Source organism: Tyto alba, unplaced genomic scaffold (genome assembly GCF_018691265.1).
Source record: "Tyto alba isolate M040663 unplaced genomic scaffold, T.alba_DEE_v4.0 Super-Scaffold_42, whole genome shotgun sequence".
Classification (NCBI taxonomy): Eukaryota; Metazoa; Chordata; class Aves; order Strigiformes; family Tytonidae; genus Tyto; species Tyto alba.
In genome coordinates, this window is record NW_024881318.1 from 14535047 (window position 1) to 14562035 (window position 26989).

Consider the following 26989-nt stretch of genomic DNA (forward strand, 5'->3'; position numbering starts at 1 on the left):
GAAAAATACATATAGAAATCTTTTACTTTGAACTTTCTCTTGCTGTCTGCAATAAATTGGCATGTTCCTGTCAGGTATTACTATCAACACAATTTAGGGAAAGAATATGGTGATCTTAGAATAATTGCAATTCACAGGTATAGGGAAGGAAGAGGTGGATTAAAGTTGTAATTGGCCAAGTTTTAGTCTTGTAGTGCGCCTGGCAGGTAAAATGCAAGGGGACTGGCATGTAGGAAGGCACTGTATTGCGGACTGTCCCACAATTTGGAAAAAAAAGTTAATGTTTGTTTTGTTGAAGGTGGGAGAATGAGTGGGAAGGTCAGAAGGCTCATGAGAGCGCTGAGGGGTTTTGGTGAGGAGAGTCCCCTCGACAGCGGTAAGGCCAGGAGGGTGTCCCAGAGGCCAAGGGAAGGTCATGCTCTCAGGGATGAGCAAGCCCTGACGTTTCGGCATCGAAGTGATCCTCTGGCTGGCTGGAGGAAACTCTGTGGTTGAGTTATGCAATTGTGCTCTATGAGCTTTTTCTTTGCAGAGTTTTTGCTACTCACAGCTATTGGAAAGCGGGTGAGGTGGAGCCTTGGGATCAGCTTGTGGGACAGTGCCTCTGAGTTTAAGGAGTCCTGACCAACTCCAGCATTACGGATGCAGAGAGAGGGGCTGCTGCTGGGAAATGGATCCCTTACCAAGTTCATCCTTTTTTAAAGCAATTTGATATGTTGGACTCTTTTACTCGCTTGGTTTCCTTTTGAAAGCTTCCGTGTCGGCAGGAGGTAGGTAAGGTGAGCAGCAGTTGCCTTTGGAATGAATTGGGGTGCCCCAAGCCTAGGTGCTCTCTCTGCTTTTCTGCTTTACTCTTTTGCAGCTTGTTGTGCTGAAGCTTTTTATTTTTAAGGGAGTTACTACACTCTCCCTATCTGCAGGAAACAGAATTTAAAAAAAAAAAAAAAAAAAAAAAAAAAAGAAAAGAAAAAAAGGAAGAATTTGGCAAGGAGCCAAGTGTAGTGACTGAAGTAAGAAGTAGGGAACTTGGAGTAAGTTTAGTTACCAGGACATTGCATGGCAGAGTGCGTCTGCGGTGGATATTAAGGGGCTCGGAGACAAGCACGCGATGCCCGTTTCACAGCGCAAAGAAGCTTTGCTTTCTTAGATGAATGTCCTGGCACTGCGACTACGAGCGAAGCTGTTGGTCTTGGGAGGGGATAAAATTGTGTGTAAATGAGAAGAGAGGAGTGTACCGGAGTGCTATGGAGGGTAACAACTTTGTTGCTGTGACTTTTACAAGCCTTCAAGGGTAAGATTTAATGCTTTCCTTCTGCTTGTTTTCCCTCTCAGTTTTTCGAGGCAGAAAACTTGCTTTTTTTTTTTTTTTTTTTTTTTTTCCAGATCCGAGAGCTTTGCAAAGATTAATCAAAGGGCTTGGGGTTGAGCTTTTTCTGCGAGCGGGCTGATAGACTTCTGGGTGGAGTGAGCTGAGCTGTGCATGATTTCAAGCAGCAGCAGCCGCCCCGGGAAGCTGCTATTGTTCGCATTGTTTCGGAGGGAGCAGACTGCAGCCTGCATTTCTGTTTGGGAACTCGCTCAGCCTCAGCTGTTGATCGGTAACTTGAGCATTGCAACTAACTTACCCAAAGGAGCTGAATGCAAATTTTTGACTGCCATTCTGGTGTCAGTTTAAGGAGTGCTTTAATGAAGACAGATGGAGGATATTGGATCATTACTTTAAAACGTGGCAGATAACAGACTGAGTCTGTTTCCCAGCAATTATAGCTAATTGCATTGGCACATTTGAGTGTAGGGGGTAAGAGCACACAGTTTCATGTATTTCTGTATATATAGCTTGCAACAGTACCAAAAAATAGCTGGAGGGCTAGCTCACTTCATCCAGGATACCTCTTCAGGTATTTAGAAAGCTGGGAAGGTTTCAAGGTTACTTTAAAACTCTTTGCACTGAGCTAGTAGATTTAAACCAGTCACCACTCCTTTTGTAAACCCCGATGCCAAGAATGACCATTTATAGCTTCTTAAACTTATTCCAGGTTGAATTCACGCAAATCCAGTTTCAGCCCCGAAAAAGTGTTATTCTGGGATTAAAAACATGTTTCAGTTGTCCATCCTACAGCTCACTTTCTATGTTTCCTACTTGCAAGACAGGGAGTGGTGCAACACATGCTGCTCCCTGTTTTGCTCTTGAGGTGTTCAAATACAAGAGGCTGTAAGGAGGGGTGGAAAAATACAAATGCTAATGTATTTCAGTGTTAAAAGATGATTAGTAATAATTATTTCTAATGGCTGAAATTATTGTGTTTGCTTTCAATAGGGAAAAGCAAATGCATCGTACTCTTTGGAACCAAAAATTGAGCAATTTGACTGAAATAGTTACTACACCAGAAGTGTAAAGGGGGTCCTTCGCAAACTTGCCTTTGCATGGCACATTACAAGGTCAGTCCATGCCATGTGTGCCAGACCTTTACATTGCTCTTGCCAGAGAAATAGCAAGTATTGCACTAGCTATAATGTCCTTGTCTGCGATACTTGGGAGTGAACGTGTCTCTCCTGCTTTAGCACTTGACATGTGCACCCCCTTAGCATGCGTGCAACTAAGCCATGGAGAAAACAGGGTGTTTGAGGACCTAAAGTATTTTCAACCTTTAATATTTTCCCCTTTGTGCCTTCAAATCCAGTTTAAAGTGATATGTCTTCAAAATCTAGGAGATTAGAATTGGTAAATCTCATGGTATTTAACAGCGTTACTCCATGAATTGTACTAGGCAGCACAGGCAGTCTTGAGCTATGTCTGTCATGATGCCTAGGGTTTGGGATCTACTTTTTCATATTCAGATCTATTAGTTGGATATTTAGTACTTTTGCCTGGGGAAAAAAAGAAAAAAAAAGAAAGAAACAAAAAGTTCTAAGACCTGTGGGTATTTCTGATTGTTACATCACCTGAACATAGATTAAAAAAAGATAACTTATAAACCTTGCTCATGTATAAAAACTGACCTGATGTGGAAAACTGGAGAGTGGAGGCATGGTATGCTTTCTGAATTTTTACCTGGACAGGGCTATTTAGGGTTTTTAGAGGATGTATACATACCACACTATGCTTGGTGGCAAAACTGACTGGAGACTCCTGCCTGATTCTCCTGGATTCTGGGTGCTTGCTTCTAGTATTACACCACAATTAGCTGCATCCTCAGATATGCTACAACCACTGCTTGGGCAGGAATTTTGGTCTGTAGTGAAGTATATACTCCATGGTCTGAATTAAAATAATCCTTCAAATAATGACTGCATTTAACATGGATTGTTTCACAGGGTCTGGGAACAAGGTGATGGGAGCAGAAGCATCAAGTGTTTTCTAATTCATATTTATCACTGAATCTAGTGTATTGTGTAGCTATAGCCACAGAAACAGGGCCAAGAAACTGGCTATGTTTTCCACCTCCAGCCTTTGCTCCCCATTCATCTGAGCTGTGCCATGTCTTTTCTCCTTTTGCTACTCATGACTATGGTGCTGGGAAGTGCCTCCCTCCACCTCCAGTTTGCAGTACAGCCCTTAGCCAGACGTAGTTTTGGCAAATTCCATGTGCTGTAGCTCCTTGCAACCTGCCCCTCCTTCAGGAGGAGCTTTGTAGCTGTGTTTTCAAGCCAAATCTGTCTTGTCTCTCTGATATAAGGCTGAGCTTGGTTTGCAGGAAAGCATCCCTTCCCTATTCAAGACCCATCAAAGTAGCTTCTTGCTGTGTATATTCAAGTGCTCAGAGCCCATGATTAAACTGTCAGTAACCATAAAGCAGGTGGATTGTCTTTGCAGAAGTGTAAGCCATAGCTAGACAGTTTGTAGAGCACTGTAGGTACAAAAGCCTTTTAGAGTGAGAAGGGAATAATCTATTCATAGCTTATTCCCCCCAAAACCCCATAAATGAGGAACTGGGAATTTGAGCTTTAAATAATTTTTGCTATAGGCTTTTGAAACATGGGGAAGTAACATGTGTCCTGTTAAGCAGAGGAATTGGCGCTGCGTGGTTAGTCAAATACTGTGAGCCCCTGTTGATTACTGAACAATGCAGGGTACCTGGAGTAAACAGAAATGAAAGAAGAAAAAAACAAAACAAAACAAACCACAGAATAATTGAGTGGAAAATGGAACAACATAAAAAAGTCCAGAAGGGCTGACCCAGACTGTGGAAGGCAACTTGAGGAGGTTGAAGCAGTACTTCACTTTGTCCCTGAAAATAGCTGGTGCCAGGGAAAATGAAGGCAAACAGGAAATTGTCTTTTCTCTGACTATAGAAAGTTTCATGTGTTTTATGGGTTTTCAATTAATTCAGGAATAGGAGGCTGTGAAAGTGCCTTACCAAAATTTGAGAACTACTTCATGCCACATGAAAATGAAACATGAGAGAGATCATTTTTTCCAGAAAGCACAAAGGGAAATTAAAGCTGTAGCAGTGTATCCGAGTGATGTGAGGCTGAAGACCCATTGCTGCAATTTTGGAAGGGAAACTGAATCTCAGATTTAAAAAATAGGGAGGTATGTAAAGAAAACTGAACAGAGGCATGAATTTTGATTACAAGTGGAATCTAGGAAAAAAAATACTCCGAGTAACACTGTTGATAGGTACAGCTGCAAAGATCTTGGACCCTGCAGGTAGGAATGAAAGTCCAGAATAGCCCAAGAAAAATACATGGGACTGAAAGGCAAGCAGAGCTAAGGTCAGCCAAGAGACCACATCTGGCTGTGGAAGTTGTGATAGCTAACACAAATGGGAGCACCACCAAAGGCGACAACTCTGCCATCATCTGCTTACGTTTGGTTTTTTTTTTTTTTTTTCCATGCTTGCCGCTGATGGTCGGTGAACTCTCAGACTGAAAACAGACACCTGGGAATGTGAAGGTGTACTGGTACAAACGGGGATGTGAGCAGGCAGGCACACATGGAAGCTATAGCCAGCATGAGAGTGGCTCACTAGGTAAAGGAGTGCAAGGATTAGATGTGTGAGTCAATAACAAAGCAGCAAAGGAAGGTATTTGCAATATTACGAAAATAAAGGGTACACCTCAGTGTAATAGGGGTGTGTCAAGCCCTTAATGCTATCGTGTGTGTGCCCATTGAATACCGACACATTCTCAAATGGCATTGTGGTTTGGGCAAGCCAGGAACTGAGTTTTGCATAAAGGATCAGGTCAGCTTGGGAAGGATTCGTAACTCCTGGGCTTTAACTAAGTAAGCAGCTATGCTAAATCCGTGTGATAGAAATGACGTACCAGAGAGGTAATTGGTGCAAATAGATATGGCAAAGTTATCACCCGTGCCTGCCCTAAAAGGCAAAATTTTATGCAAGTGGTGAGCCTGTAGGGATATTTGTGCTGGCCATGATGGTAATTTAAGTTTGCTGCTGAATTAAGATGTTCAGTGAATGCGCTCCTAATCAAATGCACTGAGAAGCTGAAGGAAGCAAAGATGCCCTCCATGCCAAAATAATGTATTGCTGCAGTCTTGTTTTCATAGTGCAGTCACACCAGAAACCAGTGATTAAAGAATCACAGTAATTAACAAAAGCCATGTGTCAGAGCTGAAGGAAGTTTAAGGTTTTTGTTTGAGAGACGCGGATCTTAACTCTATTGTTTGTTTCGTGTTATTACTGCTGAAAGAAGTCTTACAACTACCCTCTCTTCTCTACTCCCCCACAAACATAAACAACCATTTTTTTCCCTCTGCTGAAATTATATGCCTTGTCAATTGAGTACACAGCTGGGAGAGGTTTGGTAGCTGTGGATAGTTATTCTAAAACATTTGGCAAATACAGAAAAATCCAGAGTTCAGCAATATACTCATATGATGATTACAACCAGCTAACTTTTTGCGTCCTTGTGCTGCCAGTGGACAGTGATAATCAGAGCAGTGGCTCCTGGTGCTCTAGGAAATCTGATGTCTTTACCTCCGGGTGTGCGGGTAGCATGTCTTCGCTCCTCCCATCTTATGGGGAGCTCTCAGTCCCAGTTATGAGGGTTTTGTAAGACATAATAGCAATTCTAAACCATGGAAGAAATATGTTGAAAATGATAGACTGAGGTCAGTTAGGGATGGAAAGTAAGGTTGGTCAGCAGGATTGAGAAAGCTTTAGGTTGTGACATTGAGTATTGTAACCTTAAGTGGTTTAGCTCCATGGACAGAGGAAATTCTGGGGAGAGGTGTTGCCAAAGCATTTGTGCTGATGAGAAGAAACTACTGGATTTACATGAGTGAATAGGAAAAGGATCTCTTTCAAGCACAGTAGGCCACAGTAAGCGTCAGGGAGCACCATGCCAGGGCTGCGTCGTGCTCAGGGTGTGCAGCACTTAGCTGGCTGGCTGGAGCTTACCTGCTGCTGTTTGCCTTATCTCAGGCTCGTTGAATTGCACTGCTAAATATAGCTTTGCTTTAGCATCTAGAATAGAGATCTACACACAAATATTTGACCTATGCAATGATTATAGAGTTTTCCTTAAAGTTTACCTTCCTTTTCTGAAAAGATGTGAAGCCTAAGCTTGCACTGGGCACGGTCCTGATGTATGAGTCTTGAATTTGGGCAGTGGCATGGACTGTATTTGCATTTGCGTGTTTCCAAAATATGAAGTATTTGCTATACTTGTCTCCTTAGACGCCCTTGCTCTGCACAGATAGCATAGAATAAAGTGCAAAAACTTCATTCTGTCACCTAGAAAACTTGTTCTAGATAGATTACGATTCCCTCAAATGCCTCAGCTTGGTTCCACTGGCCAGTTAAGCAACTGGTACACCATTACTGTTGATTCAGGCTCCCGATCAGCCAGGTGTGCTAGGCAGCGCCAACTTTTCCCATGCTCATGGATCTTCTCAGGCTGTCAGCACCAACATCACATCCTTTAAATAAACTGTCTAACACCAAAAGTTTTATTACCAACAGGTTTTTATGTGATTTTGTTTAATGCTCAATTCTTCTGCGTGTCAGGGTATATTCAGTGCCTTAAATGCATTTCTGGTGCCTGGCTTTTGACTTCTGGGCCAGAAGCTGTAGCCAGCAGGGGAAAAATTTTCCTCAGAGCCTCACAGGCTAGTCCAACCCAAACACAGAGTGTGACTAGCAAATGGACAACAGTGTGAGCCAGCACATGTTGAGGACAGGCAGATGTACAGGAAACCATTTTTTTTTTATTTCCCGCTGCTTCCTCCTCTTCAGGGAGGCTGGTCTTGCTCTGGGTAGTCACACAGTTCCTCTGTACCTTAAGTACAAACCCTGGACATGTATTTCTCCTTTTCACATAGGGCCAAAGTAGTATGAATGTCCTTTTCAGTCTCTCTACCACCAGCCCCTTCTTTGTGCTATGTCAGGAGATGAAGAGATCAAAAAGTCCAAGGTAAGATAGCCCACACTGATGCAGTGCAACTTGCAAACCTGAGATGGTTTTGCTAAAAACTGTAGCTGTTGACCACGGTGCTTAAGGAGTTTGGTTCTCCCATTTTATGGGTACAGAATTACATACGTCCTGCAGCATGTCATGCTGTGGGACTAGAAACCCCCATTGTGAATTGCCTTCTCTTTTCTTTTGCAGAAGTTCCATGGAGTTGGACTAAAATAAAGTTTTGGGATGTCTCTATTTGGATTACAATTTGGAAAGAAGAAATTGAGAGGTGAGTGTGGTCTGGTAATGCCATTGTCATGGGTAAAAAACTAAGGAATGTAAATACAGCATGCGTGTGAGCTCTTGAGATCATGTTGGGGTGTATGTATTACACCTGAAGAGCGGGTGGGGCAAGACACACTTTCTTTACTTTTTCTGCATTTTGTACTACCTTGGAGGAGTGCTGTGGACTGTGTGCCAGTCAGTGGAGGTACATCCGCAGCAGAACAGGCAGCAGAGTTTGTGCTCTGTCATGGCACATGACTGGCTTGGGGAAGTTGAGTTTTGGTGGTTTTTCTACAAGGATCTTTTGGGGGAGTGGGTGGATAAGCAATGCACAGTCCCCTCTCAAGCAGTTTATAAAATATGCTAGAAGCAAGTTAGTGTAAAGGTCTGATGCAGTCTTTTGATGATGAAATGGCTTGATGGCAATGGCCCAGATATTCCCTTCAGTGAGAGGTAGGAAGAAGAACGAAGTACAGAGATGCAGCCTGAGAGCACCCCAAAAGCTGCTGAGGGGAACACTAACTCTAGAGGGGAAACCAGAGCCTACATAATTCCCTTCCTGTGAGCTCCATGTGGGACCCAAATAAACAGCTGTGGAGATAGGAAGCAGCCCTGCTCTGCAGCATGATCCTCAAGGGACTTTGCAGCAGAAATCCCTGAAGAGATGAATGCTTGGAAGAGGTCCAGCAGATGGGCTACTAGTGTACCCTTAAACTGGGCCAGCTTTCTACAGCCTCTTAGGGTGCATCTTCATCAGGCCTTGCAGCAGGAGCCGCTGAACTGAGTCTCGTGTTTTATCTCTTCACCTCCAGGCCCAGGGTGCAATCTCTGGTCAGGGATCCAGGTCCACAGACACTGTGAAGAAGGGAAGTCTCTAGCCTTTCCTTTCCAGGGTGTTCCTCATTGTATTTGATGAATGCAGAGATTACTGCCCTACACATGCTTTGACGTGAAATTATTTTTTTTTCCCGTCCTCTCTGAGCTCAGAAGACTGAACAGTTTTTTCCCCAAGGGTTTATTTTTGCAATTGTGCTGCTGTTTCCCCTTCCTTGCACAGGGCAGACTGCAAGCCCTGGTGCTAAGACAGGGGCATCCATTTGCTGCTCTGATAGTCCCAGGAGACGAGGTTGTGACTGCTCCCAGGCAAGGATCTCTGCCAGCCCAAGGTCTCTTTCTCCATCTTGGCTTCGTACATGAGGGAGCACAGGCTTGTCTGTGAGCTGCTGTCTACCCAGAGCATCCCCACTTGTAAAGCTGCAGCTGTTCTGATTATCAAAAACATTGTGTTGCTATATGAGGAAAATTTTGTGTTTTGCCAGGCCCTGTATCTGGGTTTTAGCAGAGAAGTGTTCAGCCCCCGCTTTGACCAAGTGTTTAAGAAACTCAGATCTTCCTAGGTATAAGCCCCATACTTTATGGGGCAAAATAATTTTATGCACTTTTGATCACCAGTTCAAAACCAATGAATTCAAACTGGAGGAAGTTCAGAGAAGTATAAACGAAGTTGGGGTGATCGGGGAATAAGGAGCTTCCATAACAGGAAGCTAAAAGAGCATTCTTTCCTCCCCTTTTATTTTTCTTTTGCTTTGCAGCCCAAAAGCTGAAAGGGCTATGATTGCTCCTTGCAAACATTTCACTGAAGTAAATGCCAGAGTTGGAGTGCTATTTTAATCCAACAGTTTATAAGCCTTTGTATTTGGAGAAGTCTGTAGGACTGTTCTGCCTGAGAGCAGGAAAAGCTCTTCTGCGGGGAATATCCCATGCATTCATCTTGGAGGAACAGTACTGCTCATGGAAAGACCAAATTTCTATTCCAAAACCAAAGGTGGATGACAGCCTTACTGAAAAGCCATGCTCATGATATGACTTTCATGGGAGGGAATTAATTACCTCAGGCATCAACTGTTGAAACTGGGATCAGGATTTTTCCCATGAGAACCAGTAGTATTTTGCTGTTTCTCCCCAGCAAGACATGGCTGTTTCCACATAGGCTGCGATGCAGGCAAACTTAGCAAAGCCTTAATGAAGCTCTTCAAGCCAAAGTGGGGAAGTGCAACTCTTAGGTAAGCAGCAGTAGTGTTTAAGTGGAAAAGACACCTGAGATCTTTTACACTGAGGTTTAACCTGCAGTGAACATTGGTGAAATAGAGAGCAATGGGGACACCTTTGGTTTAGGGAGTGTGTGGGAAGAAATAAGGACCATGCCTTGGTGGTGGCTGATAAATGTGAAGTATCTCTTCTTGCTGGTTTGATCCCATGGGGGCTTAACTCGGCACTGGAGCTTTGTACCTTGAGATGGGCAAGTACTATCTGTGAAACAAAAAGAAATAGGGAACAGAGAACTCATCTACACAAATAACCTTATCCCAAGATGTGTGCTTCCAGTCGATGGCAAGAGCAGTCATTGTTGCACCTTTGTCTTCATAAGCCCAGCCTAGGGGCACTGTGAGAGGAAGAGGAAGGATATAAATTGAGCCAGGGATTTTGGAAAGCTCCATCGGGTTTTCCTTCTTGCTGCTAAGGACAGCCTGCTCTCCAGGCAGCTGGATTTTGTGCAGCTGGGCTCCAGGCAGAGCTTGGCAGGGGTAGCAGTTCCCTATGGAGAAGGTAGCCCAAGACTGGCTCTACAGACATAAAGCTTGGCCACCTTCAGGGACTCCCATTCAGATCAGATAGGAAATGTCTTACCACAACAGACACTGAGTATGAAAAAATAATTATTTTTACATAAATTCCCACGAGGGAAATAACTGTGAATTGAAAAACTTCTCAAAGTTGGTTTCAGAGCTGTATTTACTGTTTATTTTTACATCACTTCCTATCACTGTGTATCACTGTTATTAACAACATGTGGAATTATGTCAAGCTGTGCCATTACCAGTGTGTCTAGGAGATATGGTTGTCTAGTAAAGGAAATTATAAGTGCCAGCCACTCACTGTCAGAATAGTTTTAAAAATAAAATAACTATTTCAGCTGCTTTATTTCACATGTTGATATTGGTCAAAATATTGTGAACTACTCTTACAAAAACCAGGATAAATAAGATATAAAATTCTAAACCAAATTGGAAAAAAAAAAAAAAAGTTTTCCAAAATTAAGAAGAGACAATTTCTACTGCTAATATATTTGAAATATGTATTCTTTCATTCTGAAGTGGCCTGAAAACAAACATGAAAAGATGTAGATGCTTCTTGAGAAATAATCTGTTGCAAGGCATTTCTGAGATGTGGTGAGTCCCCACCCCTTGCCCAGAGCCAAGGCAGGTGGGTGAGACATCGAAAGGAGGAGGAAGCAGAGGAAAACAAGAGCTGGTATTATTGCAGGAGACGGGGAAGGGGAGAGACGAGGCAGCCTCTGTCCCTTCCTGGAATAACCTAAAAGGAAGTATTTTCTGTTTTAAGGTCATCTAGCAGAGTGTCCCAAGAGTACTGTTTGACCACAAGTGTTGTACATGCTGAGCAAATCTAAGGCATCCTTTTGGAGCTCTCTTTTCTTATTTTCTCTCTCCTTACAGTGATAATATCAAATACTGCTTTTAGAAAAGGGCAGGATCTAATACTGAACTTTATCTTCATATTAAAAATTTTCTGGACCTGAGGCAGAAATAATTCCAGCTCACTCTCAAGATTTTTTATTTCAGACCTTGTATCTGCTGTATGAAAATGGAGATATGTTAGTACATCTCCTAAGTGGGCCCTCTGTTAGTGATGCCAGAAGAAAAAAAAAAAAAAAAAATTGCATTAGTACCAGGGACATATGAAATGCTTTACCTGTGTGGGAAATTCCGGTTGCCATATAGTGTTTGTTTAGTGCTAGCAGGAGGCTGAACTCAGTACCAATCACCAAAGGTACAATCTGTGACCACAAAAGTATATTTCTTGCATTTCATTTCTTCAGGAGGAAGGAGGATTCTCGTTTTTTTGAGACAAAAAGACATAATAAAGATCTTTATTTGATAATGGAGGAACAGGCAGGAGGGAATAGGGCTAATCCCATTTATGGTGGTATTTCTGAATGGTCTTGCCTCAGGTTTTTTAAAATTAAATCCCTCACACTCAGTACAGGCTGTTCCATTTCAGAGATGAAAATGCATGTGATTGATTGCCAGCATAAACCCTCTCCAGCCACAGCAGCCAGAGAGCCTCCATAAAAGAGGGGGCACCTACACATCAAAACCATGCAGTTTTGTAACACGGATCCCTGGAGAACCCCTCCTTTGAGTCAATAATACAAAATGCGTCTCTCTGACAGGCAGCTGGGCATGTTCCTGGGCTTGGCTGTGACCTTCCCCATCAGTTTCCATCCCACCAGGTTGTCCCTGCTCCTCCTGCCCCAGCCACGCTCCCTGCACCCTGCCAGGCTCTGGCTGCGGTTTGGGGCAGGGATGGGCTTCGGTTTTGTGCCGCAGAGCGGCAGGCACTCTGGCACCAGGCAGGTTACAGCGTTAGGTTGACACTCAGGTGATGAGGGTTTGGTTTTTGTCTGTGTCCCAGACTGGATGTAAAACATAGGTATTGAACCAGTGTGAGCCTCAGACCTGTCATATGGCTCTTCCCTTCACCCACGTATTCTCTGATCCATACTAAATTTTGAGCTTACTGGGTAAAGATCTCCGACTTTGGTTTTGGGTAGAGTTCACTCAGTGTAGCTCGGATCCCAGCAAGGCACTGTTGTCTTATAAATGTGAAAACCTGTGATATCTATGCTATAAAAAATAATTCTGTTCTCTTTAACCCAATGGTAAGGATTCTATCCAGGTACAGCACCTGCAAATCAAGAAACCTGTTCCATAGTTGCTTCACCTCTCATGGTTGCAAAAAGTGGCAATTATTGCTTTAAGGTGAAAGGAGATTTTGGCTATAAGCTTGTATAATAACCTCACTGTGAGCAGCAATTTTAGTTGCCTAATACAGTATACAATGACTTGCCCTCTCCCATGATGTTGCTTTTCAATGGACACTGTAATTCCCTCCTCTGGGATCAGGATAGAGGTACAGACACACCATGGCAGGTTTCAGTTACTTGCGCACGTGGAGTAACAGTCCAGTAACAACCAGAAATAAGAGCTAGGATTTCTTTGCCAGTGAAGAGGTGGGTGATCTCCTGGGTGCTGGATGCGAGGTGGCACTTGTGCCATTGCTGAGAGGTGTTACCAAAAGCTGGGTCCCACAGTGATGATGAGGTGCCCAAAAGTAGGGTTAACAAAACTAGGAGGGAGATTTGACAGGAGGAGGTAGAAGGAGACACATCATGAGATTTGAAACAAAGAATGTGCTACAACTGGTGGAGGTCTTCTGAGACAGCTTATAGCCTGTTGTAGGAGAGACCTGAACTAGTCTCAGGAAGGTCAGATATGTGCCCTTGGGAGCAGAATAACTGTGTTACAGCTTTCACAACTTGGTAAGTTTGATAGCTTTGCTAAGAGCCACTCTGCAAGGGAAGCTGGGGAGATGAGCCCAGCTCCTGGATGCCACTCTTTGTAGCTGGTCCAGAGCAGCATTTATGCTCTTCGGGTGGCTTGTTTAAAGGGTGGAGTAGAGATCATTATTTTTACAGAGCTTATGTTGTCTCTGTTCTGTTGTCAGACTTAGTTACACTGGCACTCCCCTAACTGGGTTGTGTTTGTTTCATGCATGAGGTATCAGGCCCTAGTTTGTATATGACTTGGCAAAACCAACAGTCCTTAACCTCCTGTTTTCTTGGAGCCAGAAGACCTAATACCTACAAAATTTTTCCAACAGTCTGTTGGAAGCGTTGCTCTTGGCACATGATCCTTAGTACAAACCAGAAACAAATTTCCAGGCTGTCTGACCAGATCTTGAATCTAATATTTTGCAGGACTTTTCCATGCAGGCGTCCTAAATGGAGAAGGCTGGTGGGCTGGCCAGTTACATTTATAGCTGATTTTTGGCATGGGTTTAATTTGATTAAATACAGATGTTTTTCTGTGGTTTAGCTCCTAAATCTGTCTGCCTGAGAAAACAGCCACTTTCCCAGTGACTTGGTCTCAGTGGTTAGACCAAGAACTGGGCACTGTGCCATATTTATGTACACTGAGTTTCCACTGATGAATAATTTAAAATAGTTTTCAGTGGCAGTGAAATGATAACTTGGAGCACAAATCCCATTCCTTCTTTCCAGTGATTTGTGACTGCAGTTTGCAGAAGCAGAAAGTTTGAGTTGCTTAGAGATATAAAAATGTTTCAAGAAATATAAAACTTCTCATCTGATAGCCCTCCAGGTTTCCCCTCCCTTTTTTCTCAATGCTTCCAGAATCAGCAGGGCATGATAAGACATGTGCGCTTGGATCTACAGCCAAAATATCCTGTGCTGTGGTTTCCAGGCAAAGCTCATGTAATGCTTGACTTTCCCTAACTTTTTGTTTGTTGTGATAATCTAAGAGACTTCATTTCTGTCCAAACTGTTCCAGAAACAAGTAAGAGTTGTCTTGTCTATCATACTTGAGAACTGCTAGTTTAGGAGGCACAGTAGTAGGACCTCACAGTCCTCTCTTGATAAAAATAAAACCACTGAGGCAGCGTCGCCCTGTGAATGTGGTCAGTGGTTGTCCTCCTTTGGTGTAGCCAGAGGACAGAAAATAAGTTCTGCTTGCTGATGTTGTTGGATGAGGCACCCTTGGCAATTCATTGTGGTTGTTTTTGCTTTAGCCAAAGGTATTGGCTATTATCCAGTAAGGAAAATTAAAATCTTGCCACTAGAAATTAGCCTTGTATTTTGGCCTTTAGGGACACTGCCTCTGAGAAGGGTGGATGGCTATGGCAGGTCAGAGACTTTCCATTCCGTTTTGAACCAGGTTCACAGCTATCTGGGGCCTTCAGAAATGGGTTGGCCTAGAAAACCTGCCCTTAGGTACCATATGAGCAGGCACAGGAGGGCAATGCCTTGAGCGAGTTTCATTTGCTGTTCTGTTTCACGTCCCACTTCTTCATGTTTCTGTGCCATCCCTAAGCTGCTTGCAGCTATTTCACATAAAAGCCATTCCTCTTGGAGAGTGCATCTCTCCCTGTGCTGTGCAGCCAGGCTCCTTTTCCCACTGGAGCAGACACACACGTGGTTTCTTTCCAGGAACATTTGAGATCCCTAAATTCAAATGCACATGTCAAGTGCTTCTTCCCCGGCTGCAGGAACCCTGGGGGCAGGCTGAGGAAGGGGGACATCTCCTCACTCCCCCAGTGAGCCCTGGGAAGAGCAAAGGAGCTCACAGTGTGTCGCCTCAAGGGCTGCCCTGCCTACAAAAAAAACAAAAAGTCACTGAGGACTTTAGAGCCTCTCAGAAGCTGCCATGTGCCGCCGTGGCTCTGACATGCATCTCATATGCTGGCGAGGGAATAGACACCCAAAGGGCTCCGGTCCAGATCAGCCGTTCTGGATGTCTTCGTGCCTCTCCATCCATCATGCATGTCCGTAGCTCCTTCTGGTGAGGCAACTGGTCAGACCTGCTGCCTGTGAGCAGCACGGACAACATTGTCCCCCCACGAGTGTTCAGCCTCCCACTTCACCGTGGTTTGCTCACACTGCTCCGTGTCAGCGTGGGGTGGATCCTCCACCAGGGACCAGCATGGGCTCTGCCAGCCTGCCTCTGTATCCCGTCAGGCTTTCAAGCTTTGTCATCTATTCTTATTTACATTAAAGCTGTTTATCTTTTTCTGTGGCATTTATTCCAGGACTAGACTTGGAGCCCCTGGGGAGGAGATGAGAGTATCACTTATTATACGGGAGGAAACGTGTGAGTGTTGGGAAGTTCTGTTTTTAACAAGTAGCTTTATCTTTTGTCTGCTTTGATAATACTGGTTGCTCTCAGGAAAATTCCTGAAGGAACACATAACACAATAGTTGAAGCCCTGCAAGCTTGGACCTCTTGAGCTTTGCTTCTGTTTTCCTCTGGGACACCAGACAAGTTACTCTGATCTCTCTGTACATTGTTCTCCCCATTGTGAAAGATGAGAAAAATGTGTTTGAGGAAAGCAGTGAAGGATTAAGTACTTCGAGGGTCTTGAATGAAACCGCCGTGGTTGGTCTGAATCACCCAGTTGGGGCAGATGGGAGCTGGTTCAAAAATGCCTGACACAGCTAAATGTGCCTGAAGAAAGGGAAAAGAACATTTGCCTGCTAACATAGCTTTACATTAGAAATTAGAGGGCTTGATGAAAACAGCCCACAGACAGACAAAAAAAAAAAAAATGGTGATCTGAAAAAGGGCTTGAAAATTAAGCATGCTGTGTTATTTATAGGGTTATTGGAGGGAAAGAAGGAAGGATAGCAGTTCAATGCACTGAATAGCTTAGATGCTTGCTAATGCAAGAGTGAATAAACAGGAAGAACTGGATGTCTTAACACATCATTTAATAGGTGTAATAGACACGTGCTGGGATAACTCATGAGTCTGGAATATTAATAGAAAAGAAGAAAGCTTATTCTGGAAGAGTAACAGAAGTTTTGCTTGTATGTCCATGTGCTCTGAGATCCAGCCTGAAAAAAGAGATGAACAAATCACAGATCTCTAAGTAATGCAACAGGGGTAAAGAACACAGGCATAGTTAACCAAGAAGGGCAGTTTTTTGTGAAAAAAAAAGAAAAAGAAGTTTTCTGAGAGACAGAGCCCAGTGATAAATAAAGAATTCTAGCTATGCAGAGGCAGAGTTGGAGAGGAGCATAGGGGAAGGTGACCTGTTCAGCTGGCACAGCATCTTTGTGCAGAGGTGCATAATTTTTTTTGATCTAGAGAGGAGATTGTTCCAGAACTGATTCCCTCCAACAGGGAGGAGCTGGCTGGTCCTGTGAAAGCAGGAAGGCATGTAAACGGGAATGGTTATGAAATGACAGTATGATACTTTGGAAAAAGTGACAATAGCGAAGTGTTTGAAATGGACTTCAAGAAGGAAATATTCAGTAAATATGAAGAGCTAGTAACTGAGATCTCATGGGAAGGAAATTTGGGATGGAGGGAGAATTAAGCAGAGCTGTCATTTCCTTAAATAATTGATACTAGGGGCACAGGTATAATAAGCTATCATCTTTCAGGGAAATGCTCAGAAGGGTGAGTGAAATAGCAAAGACACAAGCTCCTTATTCACTTCAGGAGGCGGAAGGGTGCCTCTAGAAGGTGCAAAGCAGCTTATTTTACCCAGCACAAACTCTGTGGCAAAGGCTCAAAGTGAGAAAAAGCTAACAAGGACATAAAGGGCAATAAAAGTTGTTCTGTAAGAGTTGGGATCTCTGGGGTTCTGTAACCCTTCTAGAAAGAGGGAGATCAGAGACTGTTTATGTCTGCTACTCAGTGAAAAAAGCCTAGCAAATAATGCTAAGAAATCTGGGTTGTGGGTTTTTTTTTGGTTTGTTTTGTTTTTTCTTTAGACATCTAACATAATAGTTTCCAGAAACAGAGGACAAGGGGGGAGGTTTTGGGCTATAATAGAGAAGGAATGGGTTGTCTAATAAGGTAGAGCATGGCCTGGAGCAATGCTGCCTTTGAGAGTTTCCGGTGCATGGACAGACAAAGTTCAGAAGACTGAGAGAAAAGCAAGCATAGCATCTGTCTTGAAACAGAGGAAAAAGAAAAGCTGAGTGATTATAGCTATCTTGGTTTAATTTCTTGGGTAAAGGTTAAAAGAATCCAACAAACCACTTCAGAGTAACTAGAAGTATGTGTGGGGAGAAGAGACGATTAACAGTCAGCAGTCCTGAAAAACTTAATCAAAATAAAATTAATTCTATTAGTGGTAGCCAGAGGGCTAGTGAAAAAGCCTTAGATAGCTGTCATGTATCCTGACTGTCACTTATGGCGTTTTTACAAGTAGACTGGAGATACATGCTCAAGATAAAATCACCATACAATGAGTGCCAGACTTTTCAGAAAAAAAAAAAAAAATACACTGACAATAGTTATCAATGACTGATTATGAAATTTGAGAGATTCCTCAGGGATATATCCTGAGTCTGGTATTCAATATTTTCTTCTAGATCTTGGCTGGCAGAATGAAGAACACACTTAGTAAATCTGTGAATGGCACCACGCTGGCAGGAGCAACAAGCGCACTGAAAGATAGGATTAGAATTGACTAGTTGGAGGAATAGTCTGAAAAAATTTGGATGCAGTTCAGCAAGGACAAATGAAAGATTTGCATTGCCTGATGAGGCATTGGTGCTGCCAGAAAGGATCTGCCAAAATGGATCATATTCTGGAATGCTGTCAGCTGCACGCTGGTGGTGCATAAGGATATTTTAAACTACTTCTAGGTGAATTACCATGTCAAATATGCATTTGTCTACAAGATAGGTGGTGTGTCCCTTCTGCTCTGGTCAGCTTTGGTAAGGCCTCAGCTGCAAACTAAGGCCCATTTTGGCTGCTGTGCATCCAGAATAAGGTGAACTAGCTGGGAAGCCCACTGGAGAGCAGCAAGAGTGATGATGCTTCTGATAGATGGACCCATAAGAAGAGACTTAAAAAACTGGAGTTGCTTACTGTTGTGGTTTGAGCCTGGTGGGCAACCAACCCCGGCAGGTGGTCACCCTCCCTTCCCCTTCCCCACCTGGGAATTGGAGAGGGGATTAGAGGGGTGAAGGGAGACTCGCAGGCTGAGATAAGAACAGTTTAATAATGGCAATAAAACGAGAACAATGACGATGATAGGGGGGAAAACAAAAAGAAATATATAAACAGGCACTGTACAGTGTAATTGCTCACCACCCGCTGACCAATCCCCAGCCCGTTCCCGGCCAGCGACCCCCAGATACCAAGATCCCACAGTCGCAATCCCGGAGGTGAGAGAGAGAGAGAGTGAGAGAGAGAGAGCCCCTTCCCAACCCCCCTCCTCTCTATAGCGAGCATGACGTGCCATGGTATGGAATATTTCACGGGCCAGTTTGGGTCAGGTGCTGTGGCCGTGCTCCCTCCCTGCTCCCTGTGCCCTGGCGCACGGGCAGGACATGGGGAGTCGGGGAGTCCTGGAAGTCTCGGTAGCAGCTGAAAACATCAGTGTGCTGTCAGCATTCTTCCCATACCAAACCCAAAGCTAAATCCAAAACACAGCACTCGTCTAGTCCCTGAAAAGGAATATTAACTCTATTTCAGCCCAAACCAAGACACTTACCCTTGGGAAGGGAAGACTACAGTAAGGCATAACAGCCTTCAACACATAACGAACTCGTCTGTGCTCTGTATCCTTGGCAAGTAGCACAAGGAACTGAGGGGGAGCAGAAGAACACTTTTGACCATCCCAGGAGAAGATACAATTTCTTTAAATTGAAGTAATGAATTTTATGTTAGATAGTGGGGAATAAACTCTTCCAGGAGAAGGACACTGCAATCCTGGAATAAGCAGTCAGAAGAACAGCCATCATTGGAGCTTTCTAGGACATTTATTGGGAGTGACAGGCAAAACCCTGTCTTGAGGTAGAGGATAGATTTGATGACCCTTTGAAATCCCTTCCAGTAGTTTTTGATTTCATTATAGTGATGATGTCCCATCTGGGGGATGATGCTACAAGGTGCACTTGTACTGAAGGAAGGGCACTAACAGTAGGCTGAAGGCAACAGCTCCAGAGACTTTCAGGGGGAAGTGATGGAGCTGTGCAGGAATAGTGAGCACCACCAGTTAAGTGGTAATTCTTACCTGGGAGACAAGGTGGACAACCTGTAAAACCAGTGCTGGCATTGCAGTGGGTTGTGGGTAGCGGAGACCTGGAGCATGGGCTTAGAGTGCTCTGGTACCAGTCCACAGCACTGCTCTGTCACTGTCACCAACCTCTTCAATTCCTTGACATGGGGTGGATAGCCTGGAGCACAGATTCATGATGGCATTACCTTCTAGCAGCTCAGCTTGTGATTTCTGATCATTCATATCTGTATTGACTCTGCTTACCTTCAAGCATGTCTGATGTGTTTCCTCTTCTTTACAGAGGAAGAGAGACAACTTCAAGCAAATAACCGGGATTTTAATCTGCAGTTTGAATATGCTGTAAGTAACCAGCATATGTTGTTTCATGCAGATGTAGTCACAGATGTAGCTGCATCTGCTTCGTGTCTTGAAAGTTGTTTCAAGGGGGTGATGTGGCTGCACACTAGCTATGACTCTGCAAACAAGGCAAATGTGCCAGATGAGCTGTGAGAGATGTTTCATTACAGAGTCAACCATAGGGAGCTCTGCCTTTGGAGTCAACCCTGCAGATGGGCAGTTGAAGGAGGTCTAATGCTGGAAGAGCATAACACAGTGACTTTACACACTTCCAGAAAACTATTTGTGAGTCAAAGCATTTGCAGGATTGGGCTCCAAGGCATTTTGATAACAGAACCTGGGGGCAGTTTTCTGTTGGAAACATGTCTCCATTTAAAGTAAAACAGGAAGGGAAATGTGTCAGTTCCTCAGCTCTCACAGCGAAATCCTCTCTGTCAGGAAGGTCTTGAATCAGGCCTTTTTGGCTTCCTGACAGCTTTATTTCCAGCTCCTTAACAGCCTACTTAGGTTCACACTGTCCCATGAAGTCAGTGACTCCAAGAAGCATCATGACACAGGTTGGCTGTGACCCAGGTCTGCCAGCCTACGGTGCCAGGCAGCCCCTTTGGCAACTTGAGTTCGAAAGCTTGTGGGCCATTTGCTGACACTGTGTGCAGAGGAGGGCTAGCTCAGTTGCTAGACGTGTACTGCCTGGCTGCAGAGTCGTCTCCTCCTTGAGGTGATCCTGAAGCTGCATTCTTTCAAAGCATTTGCAGCTGCCAACTGATAGCAAAATTGTTAAATTTTTGTCCTCTGCATATCTGAATTCTAGTGGTGAAATTTATCCTTGAATTTTATTTAGGAGCTCCTCTGAATCATGTTTTCATTTAGGAACATCTCAAGTATTTTCTCGATAAGAACTGGGAAAACTCAACATTTAAGAGCATGTAATTATTAGATTAAGAACATGTAATTTCTTGTGAGATAGAAAGTCTGACTTGCCAACAGCTTTGACTAAAGATCTTAATGTAGCTTATATGTTGGCAACATGAACTGGATGGTTTTCAGTGGTCACCTGTCATCCATGAATCAACTAACACAGGTTAGAGACTTCATAGGTACAGAGCTGCTGCATGTGTCCTGAAGATGAAATGCACTGTAGTTAATATATGTAAAGGACTATGCAGCACCAATACCTTATCAAGTCTGATTTGAGCCTGGGAAAGCGCATTTGATTTGCACAGAACCTGCCAGTAGAGTACTAGGGTGGGTACTGCCACTACGTACAGATTTGTGATCATTAATTGAATGATTGCAATGTAGGCTCTCTGCAGCAGTGGGGCAGGGAAGCAGGAGGGAGATGTACAATGATGTTAGCGTAGAGAGAACAAGCAACTCTTTTGGTTCTAAGCCTACTTCTGTGAAAAGCTATTTGTAAGCCTGACTTTGAGTGTCACTGCTTCCCAGCTGATTGCTTACATGCCCAAGGATTTGCAAATAACCCAAAATAAGAGGAGCTCTGTAGGTTTTCCATGAGTCTTTTGATTAGTTGTAAATGTGGAGGCAGCCAAAAAGTCAGCTCAATATAATCTCTTGCAACTTGGCAGTGAATTTCAATAATCCTACACCTCAATTTAGTCAGCTGTGGCTCATGATTTCTTGAGTCCAGTGTAGACTGAGGCTAAAGAAATCTAGAAAACTGTCCAGCGAAGCCTTGAAGAGGTGAGTGTCTGGTGGGGTACTAAAAGACTTTAAGTGGTGATGCAAGCACTGCCCTAACATCATGTCCTGGGCTGCTTATTTCCAACAGGTAAAAGTTCTATTAAACCCACATTACAATGGAGTATGAAAAGGACTAACCTTGCTCATAAATTACTTCAGATCCCATGCTATAGATTCCCGTGTGCATCTGCAGATGCAAAAAAGGGAGATAGTCTCTTGGTACCCTCCCATCTACATATGCATGATTCTCCTGAAAGTTAGCTCTTCTAGTACTGTAGTCCACTGCAACCGTCAAATCCAGGCCCTTTCCTCACTTCCACATTTGTCTGAACACAGTGGGGTTGTGCTGCTGAGAACTGGGATGTGGTCCACCGGGACCAAGACTGTGTGAACACTGGAGCCTGCCCTGAGGTGCTTGGGAACAGCAGCTGTTAGTCTTAGTTCTTTCTCAGCATGCTGATGTTTTCTGGACAGAGTAATTTCTGTGTCCTGCAGCCACAGTTCACCCTCAATATGTCTTCCCACCCTCAGGTATTTAATTTGACCTGTGCACAAGCAAAAAACGGAAGTGTTTGGTATGTCTGTGCTTCGTTGTGGTGCTTAGATCTTTGGGAGATGAGACTTGGCATATGTTGACAGCCACATGGTGATTTGAGTCTTCTTTATAGAGCCAGGAGGAGAACAGCTGTCCTCCAGCTCTCAGTCCCACAGCAGGGACCATTAGTCCTTGTCCTCCTGCACTGCAGTCTTGTCTTCACTGGAGGCACAAGGAAGGTTGCACCAATAGCTATTCTAGCTACATAAAAGGGACACTGGGCAGAAACTGGAAGGAAACTCAGCAATATAACAAACCTTAGAACGTGTATTAGACAGTGAAAGCCACGGGACTGAGGTTTACTTTAGTTGGTAACTTAAGGCCATGTTAGCCATAAAACCTATAGAACAGGTTCTTATAAAAAAGCTACGTGAGGCAGTAAATGTTTCTTTAGGGTGAGGCAGTTGCTGAGAAAGGCCAGTAAGGAAAAGAAAGGGAAATGCAAACAGAGACATAGTGCATTGCCTTACTGCTGCGCCCAGGCTGCATGTCACAGCTGGAGTGGAGGTTCGGGCCTTTCACTAAAAAAAGATTTTCTATTATATAGGCATAGATCAAAGGTACAGAGATGCTTTGTCCTTGTTTAGTCCCAGTGAGAACAGGGAAGTAGAAAATACAATCAAAGGTGGGTGTGTTGTCCCTAAATAGTTGGTGGTTATCATCCCTTCCTGGTGCAAAGTCTACGGGATATCTGTGAAAGGAGAAGAGAGGAGCTGAGGAAGACCTGAAAACTCTATTATGTGTGAAGCCTGACATCAACTCTGGCAGCTGCTGAAAGCTGGCCCTCCTGGTATGAAGCAAGACTCCCAAATATGCTCAAACCAGCTTTGCTGGAACCTGATGCTGCACTGTGGAAACCTGTGTCTGCCAATGCGTGCAAGGGCACGTCCATCACATTTAGACTTGCAGGAGACTTTGCAGGGCAAATTCGCTCCCACAGTTCATCAGAAAATAAGTGAGAGGCCAAGCTGCTGTGTGTCCCATCTGTGCAGCCTCTTTAGCTGAGCACTGCCTGGGAAGGAGGGGTGGACAGTGGGGAGGCTGGACTGGTAGGGTAGGAGAGGATAAGAGGTGGATAGGAGCTGCACATAGTGGAAATACCCTTAACACACGGGCTTCACGGTAAGGCTGAGGGACAGTTTCAGAGGAAGAACTGAAAACACTCCATGGGCATATGGGATGTGTCATGCTGTGGGCTGAAGATTGGGGTGGTCTCCTTCATCTGTGTGAACAGAGGCTGTACAGACTGAGAGAGTGACAAGAGAAGTATCTCTTATCTGAAGAAGCCTCTTACGTGTCTTCTGTTGATTTTTGCTGTGATTAAATAATAGGAATTGTCTGTCATTGAGGGCAGCATCTTCAAGCAGTGGCAGTACTTGGATAGATCAGGATTTATTTGGATTTAGTGTGAAGCTGAAGCTAGAGCTCTCAGATTGGTGCAACCCCAGACATCCTTGGCCTTATCCTGCACAGCCAGAACACAGTAGCTTAGAAAAATAAGACAAACTTGAAAACAAAGTACCGTGCAGTTAACTGGAAGGGCTGAGTGTGAAGGTATGTACTACCCACCAGCTCACAAAATTAGTTAGGAATGACTCAGAAACCAAGTGTGAATGAGTGGCACGCAACGGTACTTAGTACAGCACAAAAATGGACTCAATATAGGTCAGTAAAAATGAAAAGTCAAGTCCTAATCCTGTGTTTATTCATACTGCAGACAGGAAGATCCTTCCTGACTTCAGTGAGAGATTTGCCTGTGTAAAGACTAAAATAAAGTGAAAAGCCAAGTTCCAGATGTGGTCCAGCAAGATTTAAGGGCTTTGATCAAGGTTCTTGTCTGAGGCAATTCAATCTGGTTGTACTGTCCCCAGCCTGTCTGCACTGTCCCCAGCACAGCTGCAGAGGGGACTGCCCTGTGTGGGTCCACCATGATGGTCTGGCTCTCTGTCTATCAACACTCTTGAGAAGAAAATCTCTTCTAAAAGCCTTCAGTGTTCACTCTGATCCCAATTCCCTTTTATTTCTTCGCTTTCACGTTGGAATTTAGCACAGCTGCACTGGGACGTCACAAAGGGCTGCGAAAACAACTTTGAAATTGGCTTGCAAACAATAGAAGAGGAAATGCAGGGCCCATGAGTCAATGACAAATTTCATCTTGGATCAGGATCCAGGGTCAAACCAGCATCCTTTCTGCAGGACTAGCAGCAAGGGAGCTGCTTGGACTCTTCTTTTGTTCTCCCTGGTCACCTGATGAATTCTCTAGTGAAATGAGGGATGTATATGGCCAATACACATTGCCCTGGGCTGGATCTGCAGCTGCTTTCTTATCTATTTGAAATTTAATTGGAGAGAGGGGAGCTCTGGTAGTGAGCTCAGACTCTGCTCCACCTCCTCCGCTTGTGTGCTTCCGGCTGAGAAGAATTCCTGGTGGGTTATCCTCAAGGATCTTGTCAGTGTGGTCAGGATAGTGGCAACAGCTGCCCTCTCTTCCCATCTCAACCCGAAAATGTTTCCCAGCGTTTGCCACACTCAGGGCTGAAGGGAGCGTTGTCTGATCATGTGAAAAGTGGTTTGAGTATCCCCTGAAGGAATAGCTACAGCAGCAACCTGCACTGCTCCTTCTGCATTTGGGAAGATGCTAGCTGGATTCATCCAAAGACCAGCTGAGGCACTGTCAGGGAGCAGCCAGATCAGGGCTGCCCTATGAGAGGGGTCGAGCTGGGAGCTGAGGGTGACCCCAGAACAGGCAATGTACATTCTTGCAGCATCTGGCTGTGGGGAACAGAGCAGAATGCTACTAATGGGGCCCATCCTGACCATCCCAGACAAGGTGAGGTGATGAACCAGGTCCAGGGGGTCCATCTAGGGAGCCCAGTCAGGAGCAGAAGGACACAGGGCAGAAGACAAGACTACACCATGGGTCCAAAGTCCATCCAGGAGGCGGGGGTGGATAGGTCCATCTGGGAAACTAGGATAGATGTCAGGCTGGAGACTGGTACTCCTACAGTGTAGTTCAGGCAAGGACTGGGGGCCCATGCCTGGGCTTAAATGAGGTCCTGAGCCCTGGGCTGGGGTTGTAGATGGAAGTGCCAGGTGAGATTAAGGCCCTTAAGGCATTTTAGGGCCCTGACAAGACCAGATGTGTTAAGCTGTGTCAGACATGAGCTGCACTGAAGTCCATAGACTCTTTGGTACCAAGTCCTCCACTTGTCATTTTAGCTTAAACCTCATGGAGACAGAACTGGTTGAGGGCCTGGTTGTGTGAGACCTTAATGAACAGGGTACAGTGGTTTGGAGTTTGCCTCCTCCACACCACAGGGCAGAGCTCTGCTCCCCAGTTCATTCTCCCTGCGGGGCAGCAGCTTCAGGTATGGAGCTGAGTGGGAGGTGGTGGTGCAGTCAAAGGAGAGTACTAAGAGACAAGACCTTTAGATCTCACCTGTGAGCAATGGCATGAGGTCATCAAACCATGCCACCTCCATCTGCCTCCATGTCCTTCTCTGCACCACCGTGATGAGGACACTCACCACAGTGATGATTAACTGCTCTGTAATGGGATGACACCAGGCAGAAGGAACAGCATAGGAAAACACAACCAATGACCATGTTTTCTAGAGGTTTTCCAGGACCACCCAACATGTGATGGGATCCTGGAACTGACTTCATTATTGATGCCAAGAGGGGGTTGAGAGGTTGCATATGTAAGAAATTCTGAAAGCTGCCAAAAAAAAAAAAAAAAAGAAATAAATAAAAAAGAATAAAAAATTGAAGGGAAAAAAAAAAAACCACAACAACAACAAAACAAACAAACAAACAAACAAAACAAACAAAGAAACAAAAACAAAACCAAAAACAAAACAAAACAAAAAAACCAAACCAAACCAAACCAAAACAAAACAAAAAAACAAGGAAGAGGATTGTGGATTGGATATAGGTCTTTTATTGCTGGTGTTTGGCCAGACTTTTACTTCTAGGAGTCAGGATGAAATCTTTACAGAGACCAGATGAACCCCATCAGCATCCTGTTGGCCTTACTCAGTCTTCTGTTGAGTTGAGGCTGCTGCTCCCAGTCAGTAATAAGGCAGTGAACTTGGTAGGCTTAAAACTGATCTGATCTTACTAGTCTGTACTCCCTATGAAAACAAAGCCTCCATGGCACCACATGCCCTGTTACATGAGCTTATTAAATATGTCCTGGAGCACAGTCACAGCCCTATGGTCACATTTCTGCGTATGACATCTGTGTGCCTTCACATTGCACTGCAGCAGCTAAACAAAGTGCCATTGAATTGCGCACCCGCCGCCTCCTTGCTTTATCAAAGCACCTGGGAAAGCTGTTTCTGCTTTTCAGCTGCTTCACCGGTCTGTAGCTTGTGCTGCACAGGTACCAGAGAAATTGCCAGGTGTCATGGCATAACACCTCCCTGTGGGATTGCCAAGGATTCACTAAAATTTGCTTTGGGCCAGGTTGTCCAGCTGCTAAAAAATAATATGTTGCTGAGACAGGGGTGTAAATTCAGATGGTCAAACCCTGCCATACTCTGCCTTTTCTGAGTATCACCCTTGAGCCCCTGTAATCTAGCCACTAAAGCAGTAGTGTCTCTTATTTCCAGTGACTTTTATGGTGAGGAGGTGATTTGTTTGCTCTGCGAACAAAGGTAGGAGCCATCTGCTGAGTGTTTGCCTGTGGTCGGACGTCACAGGCGGGCTTCTGAGAACACCCCCAAAGTAACAGCTCATCCGCTAGATCTGGACTTGTGTAACTGTGGCGCGATGAGCACTATTCTTAGGGACAGCATTTTGGTGGAGTCACACCTCCAGGAGGTGTGAATCTAGCCCCTGAAAAGAGCAGATGAGAATAATCCCTCACCCACAGACAAACGTTGCTCTTGTGTCAAGCTTCGCATCTGGAGAGCTTGAGGCTGGCGGTGGGTAACCACGCTTGAGCCTATTCATTTAGGACACAGGCACATGCAGGAGCTGCCCACGGTCAACCAGAAGCCTAGGGCAAATCTGAGAGTAAGTGTAAAGCTCCCAATTCCCATCTTTGTGCTTGGACCATAGAAC

At 44.4% G+C, this 26989-nt stretch overlaps 1 protein-coding gene across 4 annotated transcripts in view; it reads left to right on the forward strand.

The window, feature by feature from the left end:
* The first annotated feature begins 567 nt into the window (after positions 1 to 567).
* The window catches only part of LOC104357124 (phospholipid-transporting ATPase ID), a 77395-nt gene continuing 50973 nt past the window's right edge, over positions 568 to 26989 (forward strand). The window contains exons 1-4 of one of the 4 annotated variants that reach the window (XM_042804423.1): positions 568 to 1291; positions 1384 to 1598; positions 7576 to 7654; positions 19571 to 19629. In XM_042804423.1, coding sequence (XP_042660357.1) covers positions 7612 to 7654; positions 19571 to 19629 — 102 coding nt within the window. In that variant the 5' untranslated portion in view covers positions 568 to 1291; positions 1384 to 1598; positions 7576 to 7611. The remainder of the gene's footprint in view (positions 1292 to 1383; positions 1599 to 7575; positions 7655 to 19570; positions 19630 to 26989) is intronic. The other 3 variants (XM_032988127.2, XM_042804425.1, XM_042804424.1) reach the window with 3 other exon arrangements.